This window comes from Malaclemys terrapin, chromosome 1 (genome assembly GCF_027887155.1).
Source record: "Malaclemys terrapin pileata isolate rMalTer1 chromosome 1, rMalTer1.hap1, whole genome shotgun sequence".
NCBI lineage: Eukaryota > Metazoa > Chordata > Testudines > Emydidae > Malaclemys > Malaclemys terrapin.
Genome location: NC_071505.1, coordinates 133,561,031 through 133,587,057, shown reverse-complemented (window position 1 = coordinate 133,587,057; position 26,027 = coordinate 133,561,031). Strand labels below are relative to the sequence as shown.

The window sequence follows — 26,027 nt, the reverse complement described above, 5'->3', positions numbered from 1 at the left end:
TCGTTCCTAATCTTAGTTATTAGGTCTTCTCTAAATGCATGCGTCATTCAGAGCATCATTGGAATCCCTAGACTGTGATATAAAACCTCTTAGACTGTTTACACAAGGAAGGGTCAGAGCTTCCTTTTGTAATGGACACCACAGAAACTATACCTAATTAGTGGTTGCAGAAGATTTAGCATTAGGCTAGAGAAGAGATATGTTTTATTATTCCTGATGCAGGACCTGATCCAGCTCTGATCGCAATCCGTGGAGAGACTCCCACTGCTTCCAATGGGAGTTGGACAGGGGGCAAACTCATTTGAAGCCTTTTTCATTGAAACTCAATGAGACGTAAGCTCCGAAGTGCCAACTTGGGCTCCTAAGTCACGTAGGCACTGAAAATTTTAACCTTGGTCTTCTGCTTCACCAATTATGTTTGATCAGCTTAGTTCCAGGGTGCGACTGTTTCAAAATTGAAGCATTTCATTTTCAGAAATCTCCCATTTCAAAACCAACACATGTTTTATTTAAAAACAATTTTGCCAAAAATGAAACACTGGATCATTGCAAATCACAACAGGATAGAAGACACTTTCAGATTTGCCAGAATTCCTGTGAATTTCTTATTCTGTTTTTCTGACCTGCTCTACTTTGCATGCACATTAAAGGCTCCATCCTGGACAGTGCAGGTGTGGAGTGTTGCTTGTATAAATTCAAGGTAAAAAGTGATGAGAATGACAGGAAAAGCAGGGGAATCTGATCCTGCAGTAATGAAAGCCCTGCTGCACAGTTGCCAACCTACTCCTGCCTATGACAGGGAGTAGGATTTAGAGAGGATAGCTAAGAACCTCTGTAGTATGAAGAGGATCACTTAGGGCCACATCCTGTGAGACTTGCCCATTCTCCACCCACACCCTGTCTCTTTTCTCCTGTTCTCATGCAAATCAGACCATGAGCATGCAGAGTGCTTTTGTTGCTCTTCACTGTAATGTAATTAATTACACATAGTCCTCAACCATACATGTGCACTTACATAGCCTCCATTCCCACTTGAACTAGAATATAAGCTTGTTTATCACTTCTGCACACCAGGAAAGGATCAAGGCCCTGGAGGAGCAGAGACAGCCACATTGTAAATTAATATTCTGAACTCTACCTTAGAATCAAGTACCTAGGGACTGAGCCAAAGCCCACTGAACTCCCATTACTGACGTTAGTGGACTTTGGCCCACACACCACGCTGCTCACTGATCACAACTAAGGAGGCTCTTGCATGTCCAGCATATTTTTTCAGTCAATTTTCTGCACATCATTCCATTAGCTTATAAATATATCTTGTAGATGACCTTGTCTCAATTATATGCAGCACAGAACCAGGCAGCATGAAACACAAAACACTTCACAATTATTCTAACTCTTAAAAAATGAAAGTAAGGCACAGCCTATTGGTGTAAGCTCAGATAGGAAACTTGTCTTTCAGTGAATAAATGAGTCAAAGCTAAGATCCGTTTTCTTGTCCTCTGCACAATTTCTTTACATCTTGTTTCCCCCACAGATGGGAGCTTTCAGAGAATCACTAAACTCACAGTTTGTGTTTCAAATGCCCCACAGGAACATGTAAGACCTGATGGCTATTTTAACAATCAGCATGTTCCTGAAATAGTCTTACTGTACAGTATGTATCTGGTGTTTACTGGATAATGCCTGGTAAGCTTCAGTGGAGGAAAAACAAACATACTCATTCAAAATAGTTTGGAGATATCAGATTTAAATGATATTAGATGTAAAAAGAAAAAAAAATCACAGCATTTAGCATTCTGACAACTTGGTATTTTACAGCAGTAATTTTATTTCATTGACAAATGTCACACAAACATAGATTGAAAGCCCCTTTGTTCTGTGTTTATACAACACCTAGCGCACTGGGGTCCTGGTCCCTCACTGGAGCTCGTAGGTGCTACCGCAATGTAAATTATTAATGATTAATCATTAATAACTACACCGTTATGAAAGAGAACTTTTTGTTATTCTTAATTGATACAAAGGCAATGTAAGCATAGTCTTTGCCAAAGGAATGCTCTCTAAGGATTCTTTATTTGCAAATAATGTCATTTTTGGATACACAGATAGCATATCAATATTACCGTACATATTTTCAGAACATGTGCCACATTAGTGCTTCATTTGTGTTGCTCTCAAATGCATGTGACTATGAGGGTTTAACTGTGTTATCCTCATGGGGCACAAATGTGTGGCGCTCAGGGTTTTTTTTATTTCATTACTTGCAGCAACCAAGGAAATGGATCTGAGATCGCTACATCACAAGGGGCCCTAGTTCTGATCTCTCACTGCAGTTAGTCAAAAGCATCTCCACTGAAGTCAATGGTGACACACCAGTGCACAGTGGGTGTAAATGAAAGGAGAATCAAGCCCAGGGTTTTCTAGCAAATGTAGAGCTAAATCATAAAAGATCATGAATTGTACATTGTTGACATTGCAGCTGGTATGACTTACTCTTCTAAGATCTTGTTTGTTCCAAGCCGGTCCATCAGATCTGAGAACTGCCGGTCCTCGTCTTCATCATCATCAGCTTTAGCATAGCTCTCTTCCCACTTAGACTGATAGACATTTTCATTGTCAGACTCGTGCATTTCATTCATAGAGGCCATCTGCCCAAACAAAAACTGACCTAAAATTTAAAGATGAACATCTTTTTAAAAATCTGTTTATAGAGTAATTAGAAGTCATTAAAAAAAACAGTGACTTTTATTAGCAGTCTCTCCCAGGCTGTGTCTCCACTCAGAGCTGGGGGTGTGATTTCCAGCCCACGTAGACGTACTCACACTAGCTGTCATTGAACTAGAGCACTAAAAATAGTTGTGTAGCTGGAGTAGCATGGGTAGTGGCCTTTTGTTCAGGATTCACTGCACGCATCAGGACTACACTTCAGGTTCCTTAAGGAACCATGTCTCCTTACCTGTCTATGAAGTACTGAACATGGATGGAGGTATACACAGATCTGCATTCCAAAACTCACTTAATCCTGTGGTGAACTCCTCTGGCGTAAGTGAACCGTTGCCATCTGCATCCAGAGTATCAAAAACTTTCTCCAGCTCCTCCAGGCTAAGAGGTAGCTGACCATGAAGTCTCTGAAATGACAGATCATGCCTCCATTACACTATTTATCATAAAAGTGGTTAGTGGAAGAGAAGAATCTGAAGAGCAAGATAAGAACAATAGTAATTTAGAATGACAGAACTCTAAATTTCCTACAAAATGCAAATTCCTCTCGCCCCTCCCCCAAAAATATCCATTTTGAAAAGTCTGAAATGAAACATTTCAAATTTTTCTACATAAAACATATCAGTGTTGACAATTTTATTCATTTTAGGTTACTATTTTATTTTTAATTTATTTTACTTCTCTATTTTATTATTTTAAATGTTATTTTTATTTCATTATTGAAATATATATATGTATATTTGTACATTATTTTCTAGGGTAATTTAATTGTTAGTATAACAAACATAAAAGTATTTTATATTACAGTTTCTTTTTCAAGGCATCTCCTCTTTTATTTGGAAACTGAGCAAATTTGATATGGATTCAGTGAGACAAAAATGGATCAGAACAATATTAAAGTCATTTAAAAATTAGAGTGACATAATGGGATATAAATTAATCTTTAGTATATGTTACTGCAAGAGTCTGATATCACAGGCGTAGAGTTGTGTTCAGGGATGAATAGATTATGGGAGTCAAAAAAGAAGTTGTAATTAAAGAACTAGCAAGGGCAAGACTCCCCTCATCTGAATGGGTGTGGTGGTTACCTAGCTTTAAAGGATAAACAGGGCTAGATCTGCTCTGTATATTTGGATAGGATATTGAGAAGATTCCCATTGATTTCAGTGGAGCAATATAAGGCTCTGGTTTGTCCTCAGCCCACAAAGGACCCACTGCCATACCCAGAGTCTCTTTCCAGGCAGTTTTATTTTACAAACATAGGTTTAAAAACCCCAACGCATGAAAACAGTTCCTCAGCCCACCCTAGGCTAGAGCTCCCAGGGGATTTTCCCTTTGCCTCTCTCAGTCCTTCCTGCTTCAGAGCCAACTGCAGGATTCTCCTATGCTCTTTTAACTGAGCACCAGCTCCCTGAACTTTCTCCCTGGAGACCCTTTTCCCCCAGATCCATGTGTTGCCCCTCCCTCCTAACTGGCCAAGGTGGGAGCACTTGTTCTACCACAGGGGAACTGGACCTGCCTCATTTAAAGGGGCCAGCCACTCTGTGACAAGCAGGCTCCAAGTATCTGAGCTAACACTAATGGAGAAACTGTAACTTTCCAATTTGCTGGCCTCTGTATTTTTTTAATTCTCAACTTTTGACCTCAGATAGAATATAAAGTCAAAGGAAGAGATTTGATCCCACCTCAATTTTACACCAGTGAAACTGCATTGATTTCAGTGACATTACTCCTGATTTACATAATGGTTTAGTGAGAGGAGACTCAGGCCTGGTGGTTTCAAAAAGGATGTTTTTGTAATTTCATCTTTAATCCGCTTAGCTAGAAACAAAAATAAGCATAATGCAATGCCATTTCAAGTAGCTTCATGTCACTGAGTCCCAGTGCCCTTTATATCTATTTTTAAATGAATTGGAAATTTACTCATATATAAAGCTCATCATGCATGCTAAACAGCTCCTGAAAGAGCTGTTTCATGTTGTGAAATCAAAGACAAAATTACGTTCTCTTTGCAACGCAAACAAGTTCTCTGTCACCCTTCTCAGAAGCTCGCAGCAAATAGAGTTACATTTCCTCTGTAAGTGTAGAACTCAGATCTGAATGGGAATAAATATCTTTTACCCTCCTTGTAGCAACAGACATTAAAGTTCAAAAATATGTGAGGGTTCCCTTGTATTAAAAATTAAATCCTATTTTCTTTTTACCATTTTAATCCATATACATAAATAAAACAAAATGGTGATCCAGGAAGATGCCTAATGGTCCAAACATTCAAACATTTACTACCAGGAATAACACATTTACTACTGTGATTTCAATTACTTCAGTGGGACTACACAGTGTAGTAAGCACTACAACCAACAGTAAATGTTTTCTCTAACATTTTTTTAAAACTGTGCAGCCAGTAAAACAAGTAATTTGAAAGAAAAGAAAAAAAATCCATAAACACACACAGCAGAAAACCTGCAACTGGCAATAACCTGAGCATTGATTTGTTTGTTTTTTTCAGAATGGGTAATTCTCAATGTGTTGGGCACTTTTTACTATTACACTGAACAGCTTTGTATGTGACGGTATTAAATCCTCCAAAAAATTGTATTTAAGACATTTCCACTGTCACTACTTTGCTACTGCTCCTAAATTCTATTTAATCCATTAGCACTGAAGTAAAAAATTAATGAATACACCCAAGGAGTACTCTGCATGTAAAACATGAATAGCTGCAGAGTGGGTTGCTGTTGTTTTCCACAACATACCTGATAGAATAACCGTCTGAACATTTCCACAGCGTGGGCCTGATCCTGTTCTTGGTGGAGGCAATGGCATTTTGCCAATGACTTCAATAGGATCAGAATTAGGACGCTTAACTTTTAAAATTATTTCCACAAAACGTTGATTTCATAAGCACAATGTGAACATATCAAAATAACATAGAATATTCTTTTGTTTGCATAAGTGTATTTAGAAAAACGTTCTGACTGAGTTTTTGTACCATTTTATTGGTTGGGGAAAGCAGAGTGAATGGCTTGGAATGGCATTTGTTGACAAAATCTGTAAGAGAAAATAGATGAACTAAACACATTTCTGATTCTGCTGTAAATCAGGAGTAACCCCAATGAAGTCAGTGGAGTTACACCAGGTTAAGTGAAACGTAAAATCAATTGCTTTGAGTTTTATAGATTTTACATTTGCTTTGAGCTTCCATTTTATGTGTTGGTTTGTATATGTTAAAACGATTGTATTGCATCATTTCACCAATTTTGCTTTACCTGCATATCATGTCGAGTGATGAAGCCTTTGCCCTCCACATCACAGATCTGAAAGAACCCCAACATGGCTAGTTGTTGCCCTGGGTCCTGTTCTGTCCTGCTCGACTCTGTATCTCCTAGTGGCCCAGGACTGGCACAGTCCCCTTTTATTCTGTCCGTTGTCACAGGTCTGGTCACAGAAGTATTTTGGGACGCTGCCATCCCATTTACTCCCAAACTCTGGTCCAAAACCTGTATGCCGAAGGTAAGAAAGAGAGCACATCAGAGCCTCTCAATGATGCTTTCCATCATCTCTTAGCAACGACCTCTTTAATTAGCCACTGAAGCCTAGGAGAAGAAAAAAGCTTTTTGAAAATGCCTACCATGATCTATTCCATTAATAGACTGCACTAGAGCACACGGAAAATGGGATGGTGAACAAGGAAGGGAAAAAGATCTATGACTGAAAGGAATCTCAACACAAAATCAGCCCGTTTAATGAGCAATGTAGACAACTAATTAATGTGAACAACAAGAAAACACAAAGTATGGGCAATTTTTTTTTAAAAAAGGAAAAGAACAATTTATAGTCACTACAAGTACTCACTTGGCATTCTTTCTGCTTAATTATCTACTTCCAAGACTCACAGTTTGTGTGCAGTCCCTTAAACTTTTGGAATATGCAAAGTAATGAAGACTGATGGAAGTCGATGAACCAGTTTTTTTAAAGGAAATAAATGGAGCTGAGAGAGAACAAGAAAATGTACATATGGAATTTTGAAATATATATTTACAGCATGTGTTTTTGAATATTCACTGGAACAGTAAGAACAATTATACAGTCCATTTTCTTGGCATGTTCTGAGTTGATATTTTGAATAGTACCCAAACACTTTTCCCAGCAGTGTTTGGAAAAGTACATCTTATACTATCCATAAGAAAATATTCTTAATCAAAAGTTTGGAGTTATATGGTTTTTATCTTAATTTATTCTGAGTGGTCTGATATAAACAATATTGGATTTTGTTTTTCTTTTTCTATCTAAACCAATTTCAATTATGCTACACACAGCATCAGTGCAAAGAGAAGAGGATTTGCAAAAGACAATTTAAAAAAAAAAACTTTATGCCTACGGCTCAGACATAGTTTGATTTCCTTCATGTGAAGTTTCTTTCCATATTTTGGTCTGTTAAAGAGAATAGGTCTGATCACACACTGGTATAAATCAGGAGTAACTTCGTTGAACTTAGAGCAAATACTCCAATGTAAAACTAGCATGAATGAGAGGGGCAACAGTCCCCTTCTTCTATTATAGTGAAGTACAACAGTGGACTGTACTTGGGATTGAAACTGAAATCCAAGAAAAACTGCAGCTTGTCCATTCCACAGTGCCTGCCTCCCAAGGCTATGTCTACACTGGTAATTGAATGACAAAACTTTTGTCTTTCAGAGGTGTTAACCCCCCTCTCCCTCGAAAGACAAAAGTTTTGCTGATGACAAGCGCCAGTGTGAACAGCGCTTTGTTGGCAGCAAACGCCGGTCATTGGGGGTGGAGGTTTTTTGTCGGCAGGAGAACCAACAAACAGCAGCTACACAGTGTGACTTTTAGCAGCACTAAAGGCTGTGTAGTGTAGATATAGCCTTAGGCCTTGGCTACACTTGTGAGTTGCAGCGCTGTAAAGCCGCCCCCAGTGCTGTAACTCACTCCCCGTCCACACTGGCAAGGCATTTGCAGCGCTGTATATCCGTGGTTGCAGCTCTGCATGTATTCCACCTCTCTGAGAGGAATAGCGAGTGCTGCGCTGCCACTCCAGCACTGCGGTGCCAGTGTGGCCACCCAATGCGCTAGGAATGGCCTCCAGAATTATTCGGCAGTATCCCACAATGCCTGTTCTAGCCACTCTGGTCATCAGTTCAAACTCTACTGCCCTGGCCTCAGGTAACCAACCATGTGACCGACCCTTTACATTCCCCGGGAATTTTAAAAATCCCCTTCCTGTTTGCTCAGCCCGGCGTGGCGTGGAGTGCTATCAGCGAATCTTTCCAGGTCACCATGCCTCCACACGCCAAGGGAGCCCCAGCATGGAGCAATGGCGAGTTGCTGGACCTCATCAGTGTTTGTGGGGAGGAAGCTGTACAGTCCCAGCTGCGCTCCAGCCGTAGGAATTACGATACCTTCGGGAAGGTATCAAAGGACATGATGGAAAGGGGCCATGACCGGGACGTCCTGCAGTGCAGGATTAAAGTGAAGGAGCTGCGGAGTTCCTACTGCAAAGCCCGTGACACAAATGGCCACTTGGGTGCTCCCCCCGTGACCTGCCGATTCTACAAAGAGCTGGATGCGATACTTGGGGTTAACCCCACCTCCACTCCGAGCACCACCATGGACACTTCAGAGCCGGTGTGGGGAGGGGGAGGAGGAAGAGGAGGAGGAGGAGGAAAACAGGAGTGATGGTGGTGGGCCAGATGGAGACACCCCGGAATCCCTGGAGCCATGCAGCCAGGAGCTCTTCTCGAGCCAGGAGGAAGGTAGCCAGTCGCAGCGGCCGGTACTTGGTGGAGGACAAACAGAAGAGCAGGTTCCTGGTAAGCGGTTTTTTTTTTCGGGAAGGAATTTTTTTGGTGCGGGCTCTTTGGGAGAGGAGGGGTAGGCATGCATGCCTAGATGCAGAATAGTGCATTGATTTAGTTTATCACATCGCGGAAATTGGCCTCGGTAATCTCCTCAAATGTCTCATCCAGAACGTGTGCAATGCGCTTGCGCAGGTTTATCGGGAGAGCCATCACGATCCTTGTCCCAGCCAGGCTAACGTGTCCGCGCCACTGTGCCGCGAGGGGCGGGGGGACCATTGCTGCGCACAGACAAGCTGCATATGGGCCAGAGCGGAAGCCGCATTGCAGTAGAAGACCCTCCCTTGCTTCCCAGGTCACCCTCAGCAGCGAGATATCTTCCAGGACGAACTCCTGTGGAAAATGTTGGGACAGTGTTCAGTGTAGGTGCCCCCTGAAGCTGTTGGCTCTCCCCAAGGCACAGAAACCCAGAGGACAGAGCAGCCCTGAAACAATCAATCCCCCTTACTCACCATTTTGAGGCTCCCGTGGGATATGTGTGCTCTGTTTCGGACGGGAAAATTATGCTATTGTGTAGACCCTGTGTATTTTCTACTCCTTAAGTGCGGGGGGAATCATTACTCTGTCTGGTATAAATAAATGCTGCCTCTGTTAAATGTTGCAATTTGCCTATACAGCTGCCTCAACCTTGAGACCTCAGCCGTCCCTCTTATCGCCTGCTCAGAGACTGCAAAGACTCAGGAAGAGACCGCGAAAAAGCAAAGAAGACATGCTGCAAGAAGTGATGCGGCAATCTATTAAAGAGAACGAGAAGGCACAGGACTGGAGGGAGAGAGAAAGCAGGATCCGCCAGGAAAACGCAGCGCACCGGAGGCAAAGCACCGTGCACTGGCAGCAAAGCACTGATAGGCTCATAAGCATCCTGGAGCGCCAAGCAGACACTATCCAGGAACTGGTAGCCCTGCAGAAAGAGAAGCAGTACCGCAAACGCAAACGCCACCCTCCCCTACAGCCCTTGTCCCAAAATTCTTTCCGTTGTGCCCCACTGTCACCTCCAACCCACTTTCCCCAACTTCCATGTTCTTCATGCCACCCGCTGCCTCCAACACCAGTATCTTCATCACCCAGCCCTGAAAACCATGACCCTTACTCTCTGCACTCAACCCCCATCACCATGCAGTATAGCTGCCCTGAAGTGCAGCACTCACTGCACAGCACACCAAACAGGACATACACGAATCTGTGATTGTACTGTTCCCCACTCCACCCCCTTGTTTCTTTTCAATAAATAATTTTTTTTTCTTTTCAATAATGGATTCTTTGGCTTTGAAAACATTCTTTATTATTGCATAAAGTAAAAGACTCTTTAGCCCAGGAAATAAACAGGCACTGCAAGTCTGCTTGTCTGCTTAGCAAACACTGATTCCTAAAGATTGGAACTACTGCACTTCACTCCCGTGCAGGGCACCAGATATCACTGCTGGTTTTCAGCCTCAAATTGCTCCCTCAAGGCATCCCTAATCCTTGCAGCCCTGCGCTGGGCCCCTGTAATAGCCCTGCTCTCTGGCTGTGCAAATTCAGCCTCCAGGTGTTGAACCTCGGAGGTCCATGCCTGAGTGAAGCTTTCACCCTTCCCTTCACAAATATTATGAAGGGCACAGCACACGGATATAACCGCGGGGATGCTGTTTTCAGCCAAGTCCAGCTTCCCATACAGAGATCGCCAGCGGCCCTTTAAACAGCCAAAGGCACACTCCACAGTCATTCGGCACCGGCTAAGCTTGTAGTTGAACCGTTCCTTGCTGCTGTCAAGGCTCCCTGTGTAGGGTTTCATGAGCCACAGCATTAACGGGTAAGCGGGATCTCCAAGGATCACAAAGGGCATTTCAACTTCCCCTACAGTGATCTTCCACTCTGGGAAAAAAGTCCCGGCCTGCATCTTCCTGAACAGACAAGTGTTCCGAAAGATGTGTGCGTCATGCACCTTTCCGGACCAGCCTGTGTTAATGTCAGTGAAACGCCCACGGTGATCCACAAGCGCCTGGAGAACCATAGAGAAATACCCTTTCCGATTAACGTACTCGGATCCTAGGTGGGGTGGTGCCAGAATAGGAATGTGCGTCCCATCTATCGCCCCTCCACAGTTAGGGAACCCCATTTGTGCAAAGCCATCCACTATTTCCTGCACGTTACCCAGAGTCATGGTTCTTCTGAGTAGGATGCGATTAATGGCCTTGCAAACTTGCATCAACACGATTCCAACGGTCGACTTTCCCACTCCAAACTGGTTTGCGACCGACCGGTAGCTGTCTGGAGTTGCCAGCTTCCAGATTGCAATAGCCACCTGCTTCTCCACTGGCAGGGCAGCTCTCAATCTCGTGTCCTTGCGCCGCAGGGTGGGGGCGAGCTCCTCACACAGTCCCATGAAAGTGGCTTTTCTCATCCGAAAGTTCTGCAGCCACTGCTCGTCATCCCAGACTTCCATGATGATGTGATCCCACCATTTGGTGCTTGTTTCCTGAGCCCAAAAGTGGCGTTCCACGGTGCTGAGCATGTCCGTGAATGCCACAAGCAATTTCGTGTCGTATGCATTACGCGGCTCGATAGCATTGTCGGACTCTTCACCCTCACTCTCACTGTCACTTTGGATATTAAGGAATAGTTCGACAGCCAAACGTGACGTGCTGGCGAGACTCATCAGCATACGCCTCAGCAGTTCGGACTCCATTTCCCGGAGACAGATCGCGCTGCACAGAAACCGTTGAAAGATGGTGCCCAAGGTGAACGGAAACAAAGGGATTTCTGGGATACGAAGCGATGCTTCACGGGGCATTGGGACAGGACCCAGAATCCCCCGCATCCACGCCCCCTTCCCACAACCCACGGCGCCAGAATGGGAAGAGGTGCTCTGTGGGATAGCTGCCCATAATGCACCGCTCCCAATAGCGCTGCAATTGCCGCAAATATGGCCACGACAGTGCGCTGGGCAGCTGTCAGTGTGGACAGACTGCAGCGCTTTCCCTACTCAGCTGCACGAAGTCAGGTTTAACTCACAGCTCTGTACATCTGCAAGTGTAGCCAAGGCCTTAGTGGAACAGGTCAAAGAGAGCATGGAACATATATGCTTGTTAGCCTGCACTGGCTTCCCATTTAGTTCCAGTTCTGGTTCTGAATATTTGTCCTGATCACTAAGGGCCAGATTTACAAAGATATTTAGGCACCTAAGGTTGCAGATAGGTGCCTAATGGGATTTTCAAACGTGTCTAAGCAGATTGAGTGCCTAACTCACATTGATTTCAATCTGGCCTAGGATTTAAGTGCCTAACCTATTCAGGTGCTTTTTAAAAAATGTAGGCACTTGAGTATCCCTGAAAATCTAGTTTCTAAGGCCCTTAATGGCCTAGGCTGGCACAATCTTGGAAACAACTTCTCTGTTACCTGCTGGGACAGCTTCAATCCCTCCAGGACATTAGAGCTGACCAAACCCTGGCTCAAACTCTCAGCAGCCAAAATCAATGTTTTCTGCACACAAGGCTCCAGGCTACAACCCGCCCTACCAAGAGAGACAGAAGGAGCCTGAGTTATACTACATTCAGGGCATGCCCCAAAAAGAAACTTTTTTCCTGAGACAGTCCCCAAGGGACAGAGTGGAAGAAGACCCAGTGGGGTTCTTCTGCAAGACAGTAACTGGTGGCTAAAACAGGGTCTGAGAGGAAGAGTTTGGTCTCACTTTGGAGAGAACTTGTTCAGCATAAAAAGAGAGAGCTGAGACAGTGTAACATCCCGGCTGTGTCCTCTCTCCACAGGGACGGTCCTCTCCCACCAAGCACTTCCTGAGAGCAGAGCTCTCTAATTTTCTAGTTGTAATCACACAATAATGTCCCCTATTGGGAAACGATTTATCATAACAGAGCTCACTTTGAGTTCTAATAATGTAACAAAACTTAGATATTACAGTAACAGGAGCTTTTCAAATGCAGAGATCAATTCCTGAGAATGCATATAGCCCAAGGGTGGGCAAACGTTTTGGCCCAAGGGCCACATCGGGGTGGGAAAATTGTATGCAGGGCTGTGAATGTAGGGTTGGGGTGCAGGAGGGAGTCCGGGGTGTGGGAGGGGGTGTGGTGTTCAGGAAGGGGCTCAGGGCAAAAGGTTGGGGTGCAGGAGGAGTGCAGGGTGTGGCAGGGGGCTCAGGGGAGGGAGTTGGGGTGCAGGAGGGGTGTGGCAGAGGGTTAGGGGGCTCAGGTCAAGAGGTTGGGGTGTGGGGTGAAGGAAGGGTTCAGGGTGCGGGCTCCGGCCCGGTGCTGCTTACCTCAAGCGGCTCCAGGGTGGCAGCAGCGTGCAGTGGGGCTAAGGCAGGCTTCTTGCTTGCCCTGGCCCCGCGCTGCTCCCGGAAGTGGCCAGCATGTCCGGCAATGGCTCCTGGGGATGGGGTTCTGCTGCATGCTGCCCTCACATGTGGATACCACCTCTGAAGCTCCTATTGGCCGCGGTTCCCCGTTCCCGGCCACTGGGAGCTGCGGGAGGCGGTGCCTGCAGGTGAGGGCAGTGCTCGGAGCCCTCTGCGCCTCCCCCCCCCCCCCCGAGGCCACAGGGACGTGGTGCCGGCTGCTTCCGGGAGCGGCGCAGGGCCAGGGCAGGCAGGGAGCCTGCCTTAGCCCTGCTGCACCATGGGGCTGGCAATCCCGCAGGCCGGATTGAAAGCTCTGAGAGGCCGGATCTGGCCCGTGGGCCATAATTTGCCCTCCTCTGATATAGCCTGTAAGAATGAGGTAGTATTCCTTTCAATAGTTTGTAAGCCCTCTGGTGGTGCTAACTGTCTTCTGTGTTTCCGAAGTACAGTAGAACCTCAGAGTTACAAACACCAAAGTTACAAACCGACCAGACAACCACTCACCTTGTTTGGAACCGGAAGTACGCAATCAGGGAGCAGAAAAAAGCAAATACAGTACAGTACTGTGTTAAACATAAACTACTAAAAAAAAATAAAGGGAAAGTTTAAAAAAAAGATTTGACAAGGTAAGGAAACTGTTTCTGTGCTTGTTTCATTTTTAAAAGCAGCATTTTTCTTCTGCATAGTAAAGTGTCAAAGCTGTATTAAATCAATGTTCAGTTGTAAACTTTTGAACGAACAACCATAATGCTTTATTCAGAGTTATGAACATTTCAGTGTTATGAACAACCTCCATCCCCGAGGTGTTCTTAACTCTGAAGTTCTGCTGTAACCAGAACCCTGCCAAAGCAGCACTGTGTGTAAAAAGTTACTAAGTCACACCTATTGTATTTGGTTAGTAAACGTGTATGTTTGGACTCCATTATGCCTGTGTGTTGTTTCTTTAAAAAGCAGACAACACAGTGTAGTGGGGCAGTAACCCCACTCCTGCCCTGAAGAGCTTAAAACAGCCCTGCGAGAGGGCTGTGGAAGGGAACCAGTAAGCCTGGGTTGATTGGGGAAACAGCCGCAGCTGGGCCGTGCCCCAATCAGGCTGCATCTGGCCCTATAAAGGGGCTGCTAGGCTGGTGCTCAGGCAGAGTCTCTCTCTAGCTATTGAGAGAGATGGGCCTGACTGTTTGGGAGCTGAATAGAGTACCTAGTGTGGAGCAGGGCTGGGGGAAAGACCAGAGTCGCTGGGGAGCTTGGCCTGGAAAACCCCCAGGCTGCAGGCCTTGCTAAAGGCCGGAGAAGGTACTGGGGTTGCAGAGGGGCAGCCCAAGGGTAGGCAGAGGCAGCAGGTCCAAACCTTCCTTGCTGATGATGAGTGGCAATTATACTGCAGTCTGCCCCAGTGAGCAGGGGCTAGATGGGGACTGGCAGTAGCCAAAGACAGAGGTGAGGTGGGGATAGGGGGTTGGGGGTTCCCCAGGGAGGGGAGACCCAGTGAGACTGTGGGGTACTCCAGGGGGCAGAACCCTGAGAGAAGGGGTCCTGGGGTCCAGGAGGAACATGGGGGCCAGTGGCAGGTGAGACACCGGCCGGTAGAGGGCGCTCTGGAGACTGGCGAGCTAATTCCCTGGATGACCAGCAGAAGGCGCTGCCAGGTGAATAGTCGCCCCGCTATTCACAGCAACACAACACTGAAAGGTAAAAGCTGCCGAGGACAGGGATCTTGCACCAGTAAGGTCTTTGGTCTTTTTGTTCTATGTTCATACAGTGCCTAGCACAGGGGTTCTCAAACTGGGGGTTGGGACCCCTCAGGTGGTTGCAAGTTTATTACATGGGGGGTCGTGAGCTGTCAGCTACCACCCCAAACACTGCTTTGCCTTCAGCATTTATAATGGTATTAAATATATAAACAAGTGTTTTTAATGTATATGGGGGGTCGCACTAAGAGGCTTGTGAAAGGGGTCACCAGTACCAAAGTTTGAGAACCACTGGCCTAGCACAATGGGGCCCTAGTCCATGACTGGGCATTACAGTAATACTGGAACTACACTAATACCGGCACTACGTTGCCATTTTTGGCATTATGGTAATACAAATGATTAATAATACTGAGAGACAAGATTACACAAAGGGACAGAGAGGAAGCCACTGATAAATGATCAGAGGGCCTGGGGAGGGGAGTAGAGAAAACCAAGGCTCATAGGGTATACTGTAGAAGTCCATGGAGGGTTTGTTTGTTTGTTTGTTTTTGTTTTTTAACTGGATCCTGAAATGAACTGGCGGAGTTGGAGGAGTGATGCGGTGCTGTTTACTTCTGTGAGAAGGAAGGCAGCAGAATTTTGCAGATGCTGAAGTCTGAAGATGTAGGATTTGGAGAGGTGATAGTGAAGGGAGCTGCAATAGCCAAGAAATGAAAATGTAATAGTATATCATGTATAGAATCTGGGCTGGATTGGCCTCTCACACTGATTTTACACTGCTGAAACTCCATGGGCTATAATGGAGCTATTCTGGATTTATGCCAGTGTAAGAGAGATCAAAATTTGGTCCGCTGGGTTCAAATTCTGCTCTCAGTAACCTTGATGTAGATGGGATGTAACTCCACAAAAGTAACTAGAGCTACACCTGTGTAAAACTGGTCTACATGAGATCCCAATCAGGCCCAGGGGATATAGATCTAATCAAACTGTCCTTTACTATGAACCGTAATGCTTTCTCAAAGAGTCACAATTGCAGAAATAGTCCAAGCTGAGCACCACAGCAAAAAGTTTCAATTCCTGTGTTTTTTATAACGTTTTTTAGACTCACTCTAAAAGGAGAATACTTTGATAAAGCTGAATAGTCAATGGTATATGAAGCAATAGAAATATGGGAACAGATAAAGCACTGATGCAATAAAAAGATGCCATTCATTGTTTGATGATAATATTTACCTTTTTTGCATAGGAGAACTGATGATTTAAAACCACTCCACCTTACTTTCAAAATATGCCTGCACCATAAAACAAAATGATTTGCATCACTGGAGCCCCACCTTCCATAACTATCATGTACACTAGCTATGTAGCAAGCGAAAGTCACATGGCTTCTCCAAGCTAGCCAACAGAAAATGAAATTAGAGGCTGCATTAAATCCCTTGATACATAGAGCTGCCTTCATATCTGGTCCTGTTCATCTGAATTCCTATAATGTGCTGATACCTTGCAAACACTGATAATAGCCGAGATGAAAAATTGTAGTTTGCTGCATGTTATTGGATGGATAATTTAATTAGTCAAGGTCACTTCTAAATAATAAAATGGGGCCATCCAAGCATCCATCCATTAAAGAAAACTAATTGTCTGCTTACAAATTCAGGTTGTCTCCCTCCCTGACTTCAATAGATCAGCACAGACCTGACTTTCCACTCCAACCCTGCACCAAGCGTTGAGATACACATAAATGGGTACAGCATCAACTGGTGTAAATATCATCAGCTGGCTTAGCTCCATTGAATGCAATGGAACTACACCGACTGAGGTTTCTCACAAGCTGCTGAATCCTGAGACGTTTAGGGACTAGTTTTCAGAAGTGCTGAACACCCAGAGCTGAAATCCATAGTGTTTAAGGCCAGAAGGGGTCATTGTGATCATTTAATCTGACCTCGTGCATAACACAGGCCCAAGAATTTCACAGTATTCCTAAATCTAAGTATTCAAAAATGACGAGATTGCCTCAAAAAACATGGGATTTTTAAAAATAATAAAGGAGGAGTTCTTTTTATTTATTTGCCTTCTGGTTTCTGAGTCTTTATGGTTCATGTGGGTCATATTTTCAAGTTTTTTCTCTGAAACCATGAGGGCTAAACCCTACTTTTTTTTTTTTTTTTTAAATGAAAGCTGAGATTCTCATGTTATCTCTTCATTACAGCAGGCGGTTCTTCAAAAAAACTTCCCAATATCGCAAGACTTGTGATAAAATTGTAAGAGTCGGCAACGCTGCCTTCATTCAAGTAACAAGCTGGTAACTCTTGTTTGAGTTTGAGTGTATTTTTTAGAACAATATCCAATCTTAATTTAATTTTCACTGATCAAACTGCAATTCATGGGAGTTGTGCGTGCACAGTATCTCTGAAAAAATAAGCCCAGGAACTCTAAAGCAGTGATACTCAGACCTCAGCGGTTCAGGAGCCAAATTAGCGATCATTACCCAAAAAGAGCCGCACTAGTATGAATTCATTGTTTCATTTACTACAGTACTATATATTCATATTTAAACAGTATGACAGGAGAAATATTTAGTGTGTGTGTGTGTGTGTGTGTGTATATATATATATATATTATTCTCACAGCAAAATGAGTGACCAAGAATTATTTTATCAGTTACAATTGGCTAATAACATAGTAAAAACATGCTGATTGGTTAATAATTAAACCACACAGTGTTTTAATGCCATGTGCTGCAAAGAACCTCAGGAGACACATTAAAGAGCCACTTGTGTGAGCCTCAGTCTGAGTATCACTGATCTAAAGGATTTGCTTAGAAAATAACCTGAATAGCAAAAAACCCAGATTTTTTTTCTTTATTTTCCCCCTCTGAATACTATGCCTCTATTACAGAGATTAAGCAACATATCCCCCTTATATCATAACATATAAAGTGTTGAATATGCCAGATCAGCAGACTAGGAGACCCATATCTTCTGTTTATGCACGGGGTATGTATGGCATGGGCAGCATTAGTGCTAGCTTCTCTGACACTGCCCACCGATATGCCTCATCCCTGGCATGGAAAGTAACCATCTCTAGGGCTATGGGTGTACTGAAATCACAGGGTGTGATTGACGCTCAAGTAGATGTACCTGAGATAACCAGGGTGCTGTAGCACAGCAGTTGTGGCAACGCCTACATCAGCGCCCATGAGTAAATACCCAGGGCTCTGGGCAGTTTGTACAGGAGTATAGGAATGAAAGGGTAGTTCAATCTCCATGGCCCTTTTAATGCTTGGCTTTTCCATTGAGAGAACTAACACATGTGCTTGCCGTGGTGGTAGTTTATGGTTTGTGATTATATGCCCACAGGGAGCCACAACCAAGAGCCACCCAACTCATTTCAAACATGCCGCCAAAGAGCCATCAGATGGAAATGACTGTCAGCCACTACTTGCAACTACGTTTGTTTTTATAAATACAGGTGCATTACAGTGGTGACATTATCAGGTACAGCATTATTCCTTTCATTAACATCTTTTCAAAACAGACAATGTTCTTTCAAAGACATAAAACCAGTGATCACAAGGAATACTATGCAAATAGAGCCAGAAGATCAAGACAGCAGCAGATTAGACTTCCAAGCAAAGTGAAGCCAACATCCAGCTGTCTGAATTTAATTTCAGAATGTATTTGTTTCACTGTGCCAACTGTGAAGGCAAATGTGAATCCTCCGAATGTGATGTCACATTAGTGAAAGATATAACGTTCAGTTTATCCCCTGACTGGAATAGATTGTATCATATTGATCAGTACGGTATGTTACTGAAACTTAGTTTTAGTAATAGATTATCTCTGACTTAAACAGTTATTGGCAAAGGTTTAGATAAAGTAGAAGTCTTTAACAAAAAAACCCTTTTCAATTATTTCCATACTGATTTCAGAATGATTTGATACATTGGGTGATCTTCAGCTGATGAAAATTGGCATAGCTCCATTGATTAGACCTGGATGAATGAAATGCCAATTATTTTTCAAGCAAAATTTTGAAAACTTGTTTTTTTGCAAAGGTTTCCAGATTTTTTTGAAGTTTTTAACAAAATCAGGAACCAACAAATTTTTGGTGTTTGAAAATCAAAAACTGATGTTTCAGTTTTTTTGAAATTCAAAATGTTTTTGGTTTCTATTGTTTCATTGAAAAAAATGAAAAATTCAACCTAAAGGAAAGTTTTCATGAAAATAAATTTTTTCATTTTGGTCAAAAATCCATTTTAATAATGTAAATTTTCAATTAAATATATCTGCCAGGCTTATCACAGCCTTCAGTGAAGCTGCACCAATTAACTATATCTGTGGAGCTGATCCATGCACCTTAATTGTGTCAGTCTGTGACCTGTTATAAGCATTTCTCAGGTTATTTGGTACTTCAGCTGTAGGTACTGTTCATTCAAAAAATACTTCACGTTTCAGTTTTCTTACGTTTAGAGTTGCTGCAATTAAGAGCCTGATTCTCCATACTTTTGCTCTTGGAAGTGATCTTTCTCATGCAAGTCACCCCACTGAAGTAAGTGGAACAGATTATATGAGAAAGGTCTACATGGGTGAGGATTAGACCTCTAAGGGTATGTCTACAATGAAATGTAAGCCCAGGGTTAGTGGAACTTGAGGTATCAAACCCTGGGTTTGTTAACCTAGGTCTTGAACGTCTACACTCCTGTATAATCCCAGGTTAGGAATTTTTGAAACCTGTGTCCCAACCTGGGGCTCCAGCATCTATACTGCATTAGATCGACCCAGGTCAACTGCCCCCTCCCCCCCCCCCCACACACATAACCCAGACTTCCTAGCACCCTCCCAAAATGTGACGTCTCTAACCCTTCGTTTGTGGTGCAGTGTGGGGAAAACTTGACTGTCCACCGACCTCGACTGTCCAGAGGATAAAGTCCACCCCTGGGGCTGTAGAATACTTTTGGCAGACTCCCAGAGCATAAGTGTGATAGGGCTTTGTCTATACTGCAAAGCAATAGGGCTTGAAACCTCAGGTCCCCAGCTTGACTCAGGCTTGGACCCTCTAACCCTGTAAGGTCCTGGATCCAAGCCCTGGGTTAGAGCAACCCATCTCTAGAGACAAGAGGGGTTAGGATTGAGCCTGAGTTTTAACCCTGGGTTTATGTTGCAGTGTATACATACCCTAGGACAGTGTTTCCCAAACTTGGGACACCGTTTGTGTAGGGAAAGCCCCTGGCGGGCTGGGCTGGTTTGTTTACCTGCCAGCTCCGCAGGTCCGGCTAATCGTGGCTCCCACTGGCCGCGGTTCACTACTCCGAGGGACGTACTGGCCGCCGCTTCCAGCAGCTCCCATTGGCCTGGGGCAGCGAACCGTGGCCAGTGAGAGCTGCAATCGGCCAGACCTGCGGAGGCGGCAGGTAAACAAATCGGCCCGGCCCACCAGGGGCTTTCCCTACACAAGCGGCGTCCCAAGTTTGGGAAACACTGCCCTAGGATATATCTACAATGCCTCTGGGAGTACACTTCCCAGCACAGAAAGACAGATAGACAATGCTAGCGTTGCTCAAGCCACTATGCTAAAAATAGCAATGTAGCTGGGGGTAGCATGAGCTGTAGCACAGGTACTGGGCCTGAGTACTTACCTGTGGTCCGGATAGATTTGTACTCAGGTGGCCAATCTGAGCCTGCACCCTTGCTACCCACCAGCTATGCTGCTACTTTTAAGGACTAGCTCCAGTACAACTAGTGTGTGTGTGTGTGTGTGTGTGTGTGTGTGTGCTTAAGCTGTGAAGCATGCTCTCAGCTGCAATGTAGATTAGGGTTGCCAACCCTCCAGGATCGTCCTGGAATCTCCAGGAATTAAAGATTAATTAAAGATTATGTCATGTGATGAAACCTCCAGGAATCTGACCAACCAAAACTGGAAACCCTAGGTAGCTTATACCCTCTGTTTGTTACAGTTGTTTTCCCCTTTTATACAATACACCATGTATCTTTACTGTCATCTTCACCCAGGAACATAAGGTATAAAAAAAGACCTCAACAATGTTTGTTCTGTGGGGCTTGGCTATTCCAAATAAGGCATGGGAAATGTATACACACAGATCCACTTATCTGTATTTGATTAGCCGGTTGTGTGTGCTTCTGGTTCCTGGTCAGACCTGCAGAAACATATCCTGCTATCACAAGGAACTAGTAATGTATTGCTATGGATTCTGAATGGGCGTTTAATTCATCACTATTTGCAAGTGGAAATATAATTCTAAATTCCCTCTCCATGAGATAGTCAAAGGTCATAAAAACTAGTTCTGGAGGAGGGTCTTCAAAATGCCCTTTGCTATTCCCCTCTATGCTCCATAGGTTCCATAGCAGGCTGACCTGTGCCTGTTAATGAGGAGAACTGAACAAGGAGCAGTTCACCTCACCGTTACTTCCGGGGACCAACATTTAATACATCTCCCTGTCCTGGGAAGTGAGGAGCGGGGAAAGGAGGAGGGGGATTATCTACATGCTCTAGGGAAGAGGCACATTTGCTCTGGCCTGAGCATTTGTTAAAGTGTATTGGCTTATAACCCAGCCAGTCCATGCCTAGAGCTTATCCATTCTCACCCGGGGTTAGATAGAGTTGCTATCATGACTAGCTGCATAGCAGAACGCATGCTGACCCTTCTGCAGTGTGCTACACTGGGGTAAGATCCACTACAGCAATACAGCCCCACGCCAGCTTTTACCCAGTGTGGTGGCTTGATGGAATAACCTGGGCCTATATAATGAAATAAAATACATGCCCACTCTTTAATGGTGACTGCATATTTACTCCCTGTGCCTGGAAAGACTCTGAACAAGTCATTGATGTGTGGGAAAAACATAATGTTAATTTCAGCCTAACCACAGTGTGAGGTCTCTCGCTAAATGATTTCAGTGTTTGCAAAACTGAAAGACAGTAGAAAATGAGTTTAAAAAAAACAATGTATAAGGTTTTTTGAAAGTACTGGTAGGGGAAAGACTGAAATATAAGGATAATATCTAGATACTGCTCTGCTGAATGTCCCTTTTTTAATGCAATTCCATAAAATAGTTTGATTTTCCTTTAACATTCATTTTATACCTGTGTAATTCCATTGACTTCACTGCAGTTACTCCTTATTTTCATTAGCACAAGCAACAGTAGAATCAGGCTCAATATTAATACATTTTATAACACTACTTTTTGCCATTCTGTTTCCTTTGAATACATAGGGCAGAATCCTTCCCCCCCACCCCCATCAAAGTCCTATTGACTTCAGTGGAGCCAGGATTTCAGTTTGATATACAGTCATAGATGTGACAAGGTGGAAATACCTTAAGTCTTTGGGCCATCTCCCTCCACTTAGGGCAGGATTATTGACAGTCATCATTTTGCAAAAATAAAAGTTACTTCCTTCTCCATGACTATCAGACACGCTTATCAGGCATGTCAGCATATGATGTTACTCATAGAACTGACAAGTAAATATCACTCCACCTTTTGGTCAGACAAGTCAAGAAACCACTTAAATTAACTCTTAGCAGAGCTTTTGTCATATTCTTTTTTATACTCTTAGGTCTATTGAAGTTATCATAATTAAGATCTAACTTATTTTTACCGGAGCTTTGTTTAAAAAAAGAATAAAGTGAATTTGGTCCTAAAGAAGGTGTCAGACTGACAGCTCGAGAGACTAACTGCTTCTGTTTGTCAGAGGAAGAAGTATAGCATGTGCAACAGCAGGGTTAACATGTCCTCTTCCCTAATGTGATTCATCCCTGACCTGGAGAGACCTCCTGTAGGACTGAAAAAGGAGTTTGGTCACAACAGACCATTAAAGCCTTATATCCAGATTTTCACAGGAGCTCAGTGTCCAGTTAGGTCCCAAGCTGAATTGGCCAGCTGTTTAAACGTGCTCAGCTCCTACTGAGAACAATGAATTTGTTGCCATGCACTTTTGAAAAGCTGGTGACTTAAGCTCAGTGGCTTAATGGGGGCCCACCAATTCTGAAAACCTGGACCCTTGTCTCTGAAGAGGCTGGTAGCAGGATTACTATCACGGGGTGGTGGCTTTCTTGTGTGGTGTTGACTCCTCCTGACCACTAGGAAATGGACTGGGACTGCTAGCTGTAAATAGTTCAGAAACACTCAATCACCCAATCTAAATCCTAATTCATATTACAGCGGCCAATGAATATTGTGCTGCACGGTGTAGGTGGCTGCTAGCAAGCATGTATTTTGATCACTGGGCAATCACAGATCTTGCTGTCCGCATGCTATCCGCCTTTCATTCAGGCTAAATGGAAGAAGCAATTAAACTCCTTTATGGAATAAAATAGCTGAAGTAATAGAAGCCACCAAGGCACTGGGTCACTTGGGAAGGCCCGAGCAAGAACTAGCTCAGGGAGAATGAGAGGTTTCCCTGAGACTGATTGCAAATGCAGGGGCTGGGGCATTGATTGGTGTGTCTGTGTGTGTCAGAAACAGGGAGTGACCAGAAAGCCAGGAGAAAGACAGAGAAGTACTGGTGACTGTAGCCCTGGATGGAAGCCAAAAGAAAGAGCTTCTTTGGGGGCACAAGAATCTGGAATGCAGCCTTTGACTCCGAAACAAAGAAATCACCTCCTGTTTGTTTCTATTATGTTTAGGGGAAATGGGACTTTTTTGTACACCTTTGTAAGTAAGCGGGATTGCACCCAAGAAAGACTTGACTCATCATCAATTTCCCTTCATAATGGAAACAACCCAGCAAGGCCCCCCAAACTGCCCAAGGGGCAACAACATCTATCAGATGGTAACAATATTAATTCACTACCAATCTGGACAACAGTCAAATGAACAACCTTGTGGTGAAAGGGTGCATATCTTAGTACTAGTTCCTAAAATACCCAGTCCCCATCACTCAGTATCTTTTAACTTTATCTAAGATATAGTTTGCATTTTCTTGTCTGATACAGAAGTCTGTAATACATTTCTAGCAGCTCAGCACTTCTTGGCGCTCGAGTTCATTAAAGATGGTTAAAGCTTATTCTGGAAGATGATCAATAGAGGTGCTCCCAAGTGTCAGAGTTCAGCAGTGCGTGCATTTTCACAGCTTTCCCTGAGGAAGTGCTAATGATCAAGATGTTTCTAAAAAACATCAAAAAATCTTGCCTACTGTATATAATTCTTCACTTCATTTTCAGGCCTCTGTCTCTGATCTTGTTTATCAACATTGCCTTGTTTGCGTGTTTAAATATCATGAAAGAATTTGGTCACAATTTTTCATTAAAACTGACATTGGAGACAGGCAGAAGATGAAAAATTATTCACACCTGGAAAAATACCTTATAATGAGAATAGAAAACATTAATTTACCTGACTAGTTACTGGAATGGGGAAGTTGCACCACACGTATCCATGTGCCATCAGATACACACGGGAGGGCAAATCATTAACTTCTTTATAAAACAGACTGAATTGAAGAAAGATTCTAAATGAGGATTTCAGCTAGTGGGCCAAATACTCTGCTGATGTAACTCCATTGACATCCATGGAATTATACCAGTGGATAATTTGGGCCAGAGTGTGTATTTGGTGTAAACTATCTAGCTGGTTTCAGGCTCAAAGTAGATAGATGGGCACACTTCTCCACTTGGTTTTGGATTGGAATTGGGAAAATCTAGGTGAAGACTACACCTTTGTGATGGCCTGACTTTCACCGCCTTGTCTTTGAAGTCAGAACACACCTTTGCCTGACCTTGGAGGACCTGTTTTACTGTCTACCCATGAAGGCAGATAAATGTGAGTCATTTTTAATTGTCTCTAAGGGACAGTACTGTACAGTCAGTGGACTGCTTGAATGATGGCCTGTCCTTAGCTATCCATAATGTCTCCTAAACATCCTCACAGGTCGCCTGCATATACAGAGGCCCTATAACAAATGAAACACATGTGGCTGGAATACTGATCACTGCATTGAGACCAACTGATTGTCACATATTATTACTAGGCAGACAGTAGCATCCAGAGATCCAACCAAGATCAGAGTCCCATTGTACAGTCCTGTAAAAATGTAACCCTGCAGATTTTACAATCTAAAGATGACAAGATGTAACAACTGGGTGTAACAAATGATTTATAGAATCAAGGCAGGGAGGATAAAGAAAACCGTTAGAAGAACAAGTGTTATGTAGGCCTGCAGTTGGCAGTTTTCTGAAGGTAATCAGGAAGGAATGGGCCTGGAGGAAGGATTTGAAGGACAGAGTATCTTATGGATTTGTGTGAGGAGGGTGCTCTGGTCAATATGGTATTGCATGAAAACATGTAAAGTTTCTTGTGGGAGAAGCAGACAAATGAGCGATCAAAGCTGGCATAATTTGTGGAGCAACAGGGTCAGGGCAATGTGATAATATTCCATAGCAGACAAATATAGAGGAACAAAGTTCTGAAGGGTCTTAAAAGAGGGGAAAAAAAACCAGAATTTATATTTTATGTGGTTGAGAACTGGAAGCCAGTGGAGAGACTCAAAGTGAGGGGAAAGTGACATGGGGGAAAAAATAGAAACAGAAGGCTATTTTAGCAGGAACCTTGTGAATGGACCTGAGCAAAATAGGTAGGTGGGATAGAAGGGGAGGAGAGGTCACATTGGATCTTCTCAATCTTCTTTTTGAAAAAGTTCACAATATACTGGGGGTGGGCGCGGGAGGATGGGCTTATGAAGGAGTCAAAGGCCTTGAATAAGTATCTGGCATAGCAGGTGTGGGATTCAGTTAGGGTGGAGAAGTGAAGTTGCCTGACCAGGAGGATGGCAAAAATGAAGGAAGAAAGAATGATTTTACAGTGGAGAAACTCTGTGAAGACATGGGATTTTCTCCAGAGGTGCCCAACACCACATGAAGGGAAGTTAGGGTTGGTGGGACACTGGGCTGAAGAAAATTCTGATAGTGGAAAGAGCGGAGTGGAGTGAACTGACAACCAGGTCTATGGAGTAGACAGCCGGACAGAGAGGGGTGGGAGTGACAGATAAGTAGTGGTCATTGATCTGAGGTTTTAGGAGCACTTGGTGGAGGGCCAGAGGGCAGTTGGGTGATGGTGAAAGAGAGGTACCGGTGGCCAAAAAGAGAACTCAGCTGAGAGATCAGAGAGGAAGCAGTGTTTAATGAAAAAGAGGACAAGTGAGAGGCCATTTTAGCAAGTGGGAGAATTGATCTGGGGCTGAATCTCAAACAAGGCAGTGACAGCAAGGAGATGGGAGACTGAGAGATTAGGCAAGATAGTGATGTGGCCTCTGAGGCTGCACTGAAAATGATGGAGAGCGGTTTTGAGTAGACGAACAAGGGCAGCAAGGTGTCAAAACCAGAAAGGAAGGTGGATGAAGAAGAATCAGAAAAGTGGTGGTTAATGGCTACCTGGTGGGGA

At 43.8% G+C, this 26,027-nt stretch overlaps 1 protein-coding gene across 3 annotated transcripts in view; it reads right to left on the bottom strand.

Moving 5' to 3' along the window:
* CRACR2A (calcium release activated channel regulator 2A) overlaps positions 1-26,027 on the bottom strand; it is a 114,546-nt gene that overhangs the window by 70,881 nt on the left and 17,638 nt on the right. For all 3 annotated transcript variants that reach the window (XM_054039459.1, XM_054039467.1, XM_054039449.1), the window contains exons 2-4: positions 5,994-6,224; positions 3,020-3,131; positions 2,497-2,671 (exon numbers count right to left, since the gene is read on the bottom strand). In XM_054039459.1, the coding sequence (XP_053895434.1) occupies positions 2,497-2,671; positions 3,020-3,131; positions 5,994-6,224 (518 nt within the window). The remainder of the gene's footprint in view (positions 1-2,496; positions 2,672-3,019; positions 3,132-5,993; positions 6,225-26,027) is intronic.